The sequence below is a fragment of the Rhinopithecus bieti genome, unplaced genomic scaffold (assembly GCF_001698545.2).
Source record: "Rhinopithecus bieti isolate Rb0 unplaced genomic scaffold, ASM169854v2 scaffold_61533, whole genome shotgun sequence".
Classification (NCBI taxonomy): domain Eukaryota; kingdom Metazoa; phylum Chordata; class Mammalia; order Primates; family Cercopithecidae; genus Rhinopithecus; species Rhinopithecus bieti.
The window spans coordinates 941937-950287 of NW_016823925.1; the positions used below are offsets into that span (position 1 = coordinate 941937).

The following is an 8351-nucleotide window of genomic DNA, read 5'->3' on the forward strand; positions in this document are numbered from 1 at the left end:
AAAAAAAAAAAAAAAAAATAGAAAAAAAGAATACATGCTCCTTCCCCCCAAATTTAATTAAAAAGCAATACATTATCATTAAAGATTAGAGACTGAAAAAACACTTTTAAGCTAAACCATTTATTTAAAAACTCTATGATTTCACCAACTACAATAAATAATCTTAACTCCCTTGAGTAACCTATGCTTTTTCCACTTAAAAATCTCTCTCTGAATGAATTCATGCCTAAGTCTTTACTGGTTGCATAGTAGTCTATTCTATGGACATGGTATTAATGTAAGTACTGCCCTATTATGAACAGCCAGTAGATTTTTAAAATAATTTCAACTTTTATTTTAGATGTGGGGGTATGTGTGCAGGTTTGTTACATAGGCATATGGCATGACACTGAGGTTTGGAGTACCAATGATCCCATCACCCAGGCAGAGAGCATAATACCTCTTAATAGACTTTTAATACCTTTTCTTATTTAAAAACAAAACTAGTAGTTTCAGCACTTTGGGAGGCTGAGGCAGACAGATCACCTGAGGTCAGGAGTTTAAGACCAGCCTGGCCAACATGGTGAAACCCTGTCTCTACTGAAAATACAAAAATTAGCCAGGTGTGATGGCACATGTCCATAATCCCACCTACTTGGGAGGCTGAGGCACAAGAATGGTTTGAATCTGGAAGGCAGAGGTTGCAGTGAGCCAAGATTGTGCCACTGCACACTAGACTGGGTGACAGAGCAAGACTGTCTAAAAAAAACAAAAACAAACAAACCAAAAAAACTATACTTTAAATCTCTGCCTATATCCATCAGTACGTCCTTAGGATAAACTTCTAAAAGTAGAATTTCTGAAGACCATGGTCCCACTTGGTTAGACATGCCTCCCTATAAGGGGTTTTAAAAGGCCCCTGGTATACTCATGGTCACATCCACCCTTATTCACAATAGCCAAGGAGAAGCAACCCTAGTGTCCATGGATGAAAAGATGGATTAAAAAAATGTATATACATACAATGAAATATTATTCAACCTTAAGAAGGAAGGAAATTCTGACACATGCTGCAACATGAATGAACCTTGAGGACGTTATGCTAAGTCAAACAAACCAGTCACAAAAAGACAAATACTTTAAGATTCCACTTATATAAGGCAAGTGAGTGGGTAAAATCATGGAGACAGAAAGTAGAATAGTGGCTGCCAGGAGTTAGGCTAGGAGGAAGAGGGAATGGGGAGACGTTAAAAATGAGTTTTAGTTTTGCAAGATGAAAAAGAGTTTGGAGGCTGGATGGTGGTGATGATTGCATAAGGATGTTAATACTTTAAAGCCACCAAAGTATATGCTAAAAATGGTTAAGATGGTAAAGTTTATATGTATTTACCACAATTTAATGATGACAATAATAATAATAAAAAGGTCACTGGCTAGAGTTGTTTCATCCTCCAGTTAAACCATTCTTAATGAGTTAAATTCTCCATTATCTGGTTAGGCTGTGTCCCCACCCAAATCTCATTTTGAATTGTAGCTCCCATAATTCCCATGTGTCATGGAAGGAGCCTGGTGGGAGGTAACTGAATCATGAGGCACGTCTTTCCTGTGTTGTTCTCGTGGTAGTGAATAAGTCTCACAATATCTGATTTTTTTTTTTTTTTGAGACGGAGTCTCATTCTGTCTCTAGGCTGGAGTTCAGTGGTGCGATCTCGACTCACTGCAACCTCTGCCTCCCAGGTTCAAGTGATTTCTCCCGCCTCAGTCTCCCGAGTAGCTGGGACTACAGGGGCACGACATCACGCCTAGCTAATTTTTGTAATTTTAGTAGAGACGGGGTTTCACCATGTTGGCCAGGATGGTCTTGATCTCTTGACCCCGTGATCCACCCACCTCGGCCTCCCAAAGTGCTGGGATTACAGGTATGAGCCACCGTGCCCGACCTATCTGATGGCTTTATAACGGAGAGTTCCCCTGCAAATGCTCTCTCTTTGCCTGCCACCATGGTTGTGAGGCCTCCCCAGCTATGTGGAACTGTGAGTCCTTTATAAATTACCCAGTCTCTGGTATGTCTTTATTAGCTACTTGAGAACAGACTAATGCATTCCACCATTGGCTTAGTAATTCAAAGAGACGGCATGATTTCCCAAGGAAAACCATGAGGTCATCACTGTGCTAAGAAGCCCTGTGTAATGGGGGAGCCAGACGCAGAAGGCACTAATAGGATTAGCAGATGAATGGAGGGAAGGCAGCCTGTCCCAGCTGAGAATAGTACCTGTCAGCAAACCTACAGGTCTTCAACAGCTTCTTGATATGGAAGAGCTGTTCCTGAATTTCCTAATGGGAGAAACCAAACACAAGGAAAGTTAAACGTAATAAATGACACAGGAAAAGTGCAAGTCAAATTTAAATATTTCTAACCTTGAAATGCTGCATTTGTATAAAACAAACCTTGAAAGCAAACAGCCTATACAGCAAGGCTTCATAACTGAGTCCACTGATCCACAGATTGTGTCCTGGATGGATCCAGGTTTTGTAGAACCTAAAACTTACAGAACTTTGGGGTCTTCTTCAAGAAAAACATAATACTAAGTATAAGATTCAGTGTGGGGTCCTGGAAAGAGCCTGTGCAGGAGAGGGGTTTCAAAGTGTAAGCTTCACTCTTTTTTTTTTTTTTTTGAGACAGGGTCTTGCTCTGTCACCCAGGCTGGAGTGCAGTAGTGCAATCTCAGCTCACTGCAACCTCCGCCTCCTGGGTTCAAGCGATTCTTTCTCCTGCCTCAGCCTCCCCAAGTAGCTGGGATTACAGGCGTGTGCTACTATACCCGACTAATTTTTTTTTTGTTTTTTGTTTTGTATTTCCAGTAGAGATGAGATTTCACCACGTTGGCCAGGCTGGCCTCGAACTCCTGACCTCAGGCAATCCGCCCACCTTGGCCTCTCAAAGTGCCAGGATTACGGGCATGAGCCACCACACCCAGCCACTTCACTCGCTTTATGATCCATTTGCCTCTTAGCGGATGTATCTGTGGGTTCCCTAAGCTAGCGTGATGTGCATTTCCTGCCACAGGACACTTCCAATGAGAGGGATGGGGTTGGGCCTGCGGCTCACCTTCACTCTGCCCAGCTCCTTGGCTTTCGCATACAGGCTTCGGCCAATGCTCAGCAAATTGAAAATGGGCTGGTGCCATATGCTGTCCAGCAGCCGTTTGGAGAAATTGCTGACGTAGTACTTCTTGAAGTCCCACATCATCAGGATTCGGGCAGGGATGCAGGACTCTGCATATGAGTGGCAGCAGTCACAGAAATACTTCCCTAGGTATTCGCAGTACCGGAGCCGCTTCACAAACTCTGCCAAGCATACCAGAGGGTGAGTGCTGCACCTGGTGCTGAAAACCTATCCTGGTCTACCCCCGACTTCCAATTCCTATGCAAGATGCAAAGACTCTGATGACTTGCTTCATGATAAAGCCATACTCAACCTCACGACAGCTGGGAAGGCTCCGGCAGAGACTTGGGGAATCAAATCACGGCCATTCATGAGCTCTGCTCTTGTGGAACAGATGTCGGAAAAACAAAACCTTCCCAAAATACTCCTGGATTTGGAAGATGGAAATTGCAAACTGCAGTGTGGCAAAAGGAACATTCATTTTAGGATATGGAAATCTGGGTGGGAGTCCAGACTCCTTTCACGAGCAGGAAGATTGAAGGCAGGTTGTAATCTCTTTAGGCTAACTGTTTTGAGACCACAGAATGTGACTCAGAACTGGATTGAGTGATATTACACATATGAAAAGTGCTCTATAAATTGTGAAGCAGTATATATACAATGTTAGGAAGCGGCATCATAAAGATCCCTTGATAAATCAATGAGAAAAAAATACAAAAATGCACAAAGGATGGGAATAGGTAATTCATGGAAAGAAGAAATGCAGATAACAGAGAAAAACAATCTCAGAAACAAAGAAATGCATATTTTAAAAGGGAGGCTGAGTACAGTGGCTTATACCGGTAATCCCAGCACTTTGGGAGGCCAAGACAGGAGGACTGCTTGAGCCCAGGAGTCCAAGACCAGCGTGGACAACATAGTGGGACCCCATCTTCACACACACACACACATACACACACAATTAGCCAGGCAATGTGGTGTGTGCCTGCAGTCCTAGCTACTTGGGAGGCTAAGGCAGGAGGATCGCTTGAAGGTGGAGGCTACAGTGAGCCACCATGATGCCACTGCATTCCAGCCTGGGCAACAGAGTAAGATCCCGTCACAAACTGATGACAAATAATAACATGAAATTGAAATGAAATAAAAGAAAAGTGAGATACTCTGTTTTGACTCAGCCTGTCATAAATTTAGAAGACCCAGAACTGGTGCAGTATCTAGAGAAGAGCACTTACGTCTAGCACTGATAGAACTAATTTATAGGAAGACATTTTTGTGATAGACTTAAATTCTTACATGTGCAACAGTAATCCTGCTTCTGTGACTCCATCAGACAGAAGTGCTAACAGGTACACACAGTGACATAAAAAGATATTCATTACAGCACATTTATAATAGGGGTGGCAACCAAAATGTCCATCAAAAGGCAATTGATTAAGTGTGGTGCACTCAACATGAAATGCCGCACAGCCCATAAAGTACATGGAAGAGCATGGGAAGTGGACATCCAGTTACAAGTAGGTATAATGTGATCTCAATTTTATTTAAGAACATATATATAAACATACACATAAACACATATGCACTGTCTAGATCTCCACCAACAGTGACTATTTCTGGAGGGTAGGGGAAAGAAGAAGTGTTTGCTCTTTATAGTTTTTTTTTTTTTTTTTTTTTGAGAAGGAGTCTCACTCTGTTGCCAGGCTGGAGTGCAGTGGCATGATCTCGGTTCACTGCAACCTCTCCCTCCTGGGTTCAAGCGATTCTCCTGCCTCAGCCTCCCCAGTAGCTGGGACTACAGGGCGCACCACTATGCCCGGCTAATTTTTGTATTTTCAGTAGAGATGGGGTTTCACCATGTTGGCCACGCTGGTCTCAAACTCCTGACCTCAAGTGATCCGCCCGTCTTGGCCTCCCGAAGTGCTGGGATTACAGGTGTGAGCCACCATGCCCAGCGCACTTTTTAACCTACTAAAATAAACACTCACTGACCGCTTTTTGAAATGTCTCTAATAAAATACACTAACAAACAAAAGGTATAGAAACAAATGCGACAAATACCTGTGCGCTCACCACCCAGCTTCACAAAGAAAACAAGTCAGTTGAAGTCTCCTATGTGCCCCTCCCTCAACACTAGGTTCTGACATGAACCAAGTTTGATATTTATCATTCATAGTTTGAGTCATGTATGTCTTTGCAATTGAAATATCATACAACATAACACAAATCTTAGTTGCCATATATTGGGAGGATTAATGAAATCATGAATGGGAAAGCAGTTGCTGTAGAACCTGTACACTGTAGATTCTGAAGATCATTTCCAAATAACGGCTTTAAAAATAAACAAGGCCTGGCCGGGCGTGGTGGCTCATGCCTGTAATCCCAGCACTTTGGGAGGCCAAGGCAGGTGGATCACCTGAGGTCGGAAATTCGAGACCAGCCTGACCAACATAGAGAAACCCTGTCTCTACTATAAATACAAAATTAGACTGGAGTGGTGGTGCATGCTTGTAATCCCTGCTACTTGGGAGGCTGAGACAGGAGAATTGCTTGAACCCGGGAGGTGGAGGTTGCAGTAAGTCGAGATTGTGTCATTGCACTCCAGCCTGGGTGGGCAACAAGAGTGAAACTCCATCTCAAAAAAATAAAAATAAAAAATAAACAGGGCCTGGCTGGGAGTGACCAGAGAAAGGAATCTTACTGAATACTTACTCTGTGCCACAGATCTGTTCAATGTTTTATGTTTACTACGTCATTCTATGCTCGAAAGTCTGTGAGAAGGGACAGTTATTTCCCCTATTTCATTGATGAAAGCACAAGACACTGAAGTTACGCAACACGTAGGGACACACGAACAGTATGTAGCCACGCAGGATTCCAACCCAAGCCTGGACTGCCAAAGCTCCAGCCCACAGCCACCATGTCCCACTCCTCCTCTGCTGCATTCGATGGCGGGAAAGGGAGAGGGAACTAATGCCTTTGCACATGTCCAAATTGTCCCTCAGACCCAGGTCACACTCAGTTGATGTTTAAAAGCAAACAAATAGAGTTGTTTTTTGTTATTCATTATAGTTATGTTCTATAGAGTTGCCATGAACACTGAATTAGTCAATACTGAACCACTGCTCCTGGGGGAAATTCAGGGTTAGGCACCTGTGAGCTTCTGGTAGAAACAGTTTCATCTACTCCTCAACACACACTCAATATCCATTCACTCACTCATTAAACTTTATTGAATACATGCTGTTATACTATCAATACAGAATACACTAATGCCCATCTTTTTTAGTTTCCTAAGTCCTTTAACTAAAACAGAACAATACAAAGTGACCTAAACCAGTGGTTCTTGGCCAAGCGTGATTTTTGCTTCCCAAGGGACATTTGCAAATGTCTGAAGCCATTTTCAGTTGCCACTGGGAGCTGCTTCTGGCATCTACTGATGCTGCTAAACATCCTATAGTGCACAGGACACCCCCCACGACAAAGTCCATGGTATTGCAGTTGAGAAATCCTGCTCTAAAACACAATTGTTCTCATTTTATGAAAAGTCAGCGTCAGGGGGTAGGGTGGAAGGGAAATATTCTACGACAGAGATGTCCAGTATAACTTTCCATGAGGATGAAAATGTTCTATCTCTGTGCCGTCCAATACAGTAGCCATGAGTTACATGTGGCTATTGAGTACTTGAAATGTAGTTAGTGTGACTGAGGAACTGAATTCTTAATTTCAATTAATTTAAATTTAATTTTAAATAGCCACATGGGCTAGTGGCTACCATACTGCATAGTGCAGTTCTAGAACAAAGCTAACTAAAGAGAAACAATGACTAAATGTGATGTATGAAACTTGATTGCACACATCAAGTCTGCAATCTTGATGGAAAAAAATCGCCATAAATGATACCTTAAGAACAACAAGCACTAGGAAGTAGATAATATAGAGAACTGTTTTTAATGTTTTTGGTGTGATAACTTGTTTATTATCCTTATTGTTGGGACATACTGAACTAGTAAAGGGTAAAATGTCATGTTTGGCGTGTGGAAATTGAGGGAGACTAAGGAAAACATGACAACTACATTCAACATGGAATTCTGAATTGGATTCTAAAACAGATAAAGGACGTTGTTGAAAACCTGGTGAAATCTGAATAAAGCCTGGGGTTTCATTAATAGGACTGTACCCAATGCTAATTTCTCAGGTTGAATAATTATACTATGATTATGTAAGATGTTAGCAGTAGAGGAAGCTGGGTGAAGGGTGTACAGGAACTCTCTCTACTATTTTTGCAACTTTTCTGTAAGTCTAAAATTAACTCAAAGTCAAAAGTTAAAAAAATTTATCCTAGAAGCTAGAGGAAGTTAACAGGAAAAGCCCAAAATTATTTCTATGCTGTCTGCAATCTGTGCTCCGCCTACCTCTGTGGCATGTTTTCTCCTCCTATTCTTACTCTCTGCTCACACAGGGTTTCTTTTACTTGCCGCAGGCCCTTTGCACGTGACAAACACCGCTACTTCTGTGGGCAATCAGTTTCTGATGAAACCTCTTACTCCCAGCTTCTCAAGCTCAGACAAAGTTCCCCTGCTGTAAATCCCACAGCACTCTTGACTCTTTTGTTACATACACTTACTTGGCTGATGAGTGTATCTTCCCTAAAAGATAAGCAAGCTCCCTGAGGGCAAGGCCAATGTACAAAAGTGCAGACACACATCTCCATACCTGAACAAGACACACACCTCCATACCTGAACAAGCTTAGGGAAGTAACAAAAAGTTGGTGGAATGATAGTCATACGTGTACAGTTTCTGACTCATGCATTAGGTATTTATGGAAGTGCCAGGATACAGTGGTTAACCAAAGAGACATGTTCCCCACTAGATGTGCTGGGAAAATGACTCATTCAAAGAAAATCAGCAACAATGGTGATGCCCGTCAGGCATTATCATCCAGTGTGGGAGAGGAAGCCCAGATCGATTCCTGCTTACTATTTTTATCTCTTGAAATAGGAGCTCCTCATAGTCTTTTTCCTTCAAATACTGACTATCAAAGGCTAAGGGAACTCATGCCACAAAGCTCCTCCTTCCAATCTTTTGCAGGTCAGACATACAGGTACCATCAGAGCAAAACAAGTGATTCCCAGTCTCAAGGGGTAAACTTGCATTTCTGACTGAGGAAAGCCTGAGCACTTTTTTTTTTTTTTTTTTTTTTTTTT

General features: G+C 42.2%; 1 protein-coding gene across 7 annotated transcripts in view; it reads right to left on the bottom strand.

Moving 5' to 3' along the window:
- The window catches only part of RUBCNL (rubicon like autophagy enhancer), a 55694-nt gene that overhangs the window by 5297 nt on the left and 42046 nt on the right, over positions 1–8351 (bottom strand). For all 7 annotated transcript variants that reach the window (XM_017862075.1, XM_017862076.1, XM_017862071.1 and 4 more), the window contains 2 exons: positions 3089–3327; positions 2252–2313 (listed from right to left, as the gene is read on the bottom strand). In XM_017862075.1, the coding sequence (XP_017717564.1) occupies positions 2252–2313; positions 3089–3327 (301 nt within the window). The remainder of the gene's footprint in view (positions 1–2251; positions 2314–3088; positions 3328–8351) is intronic.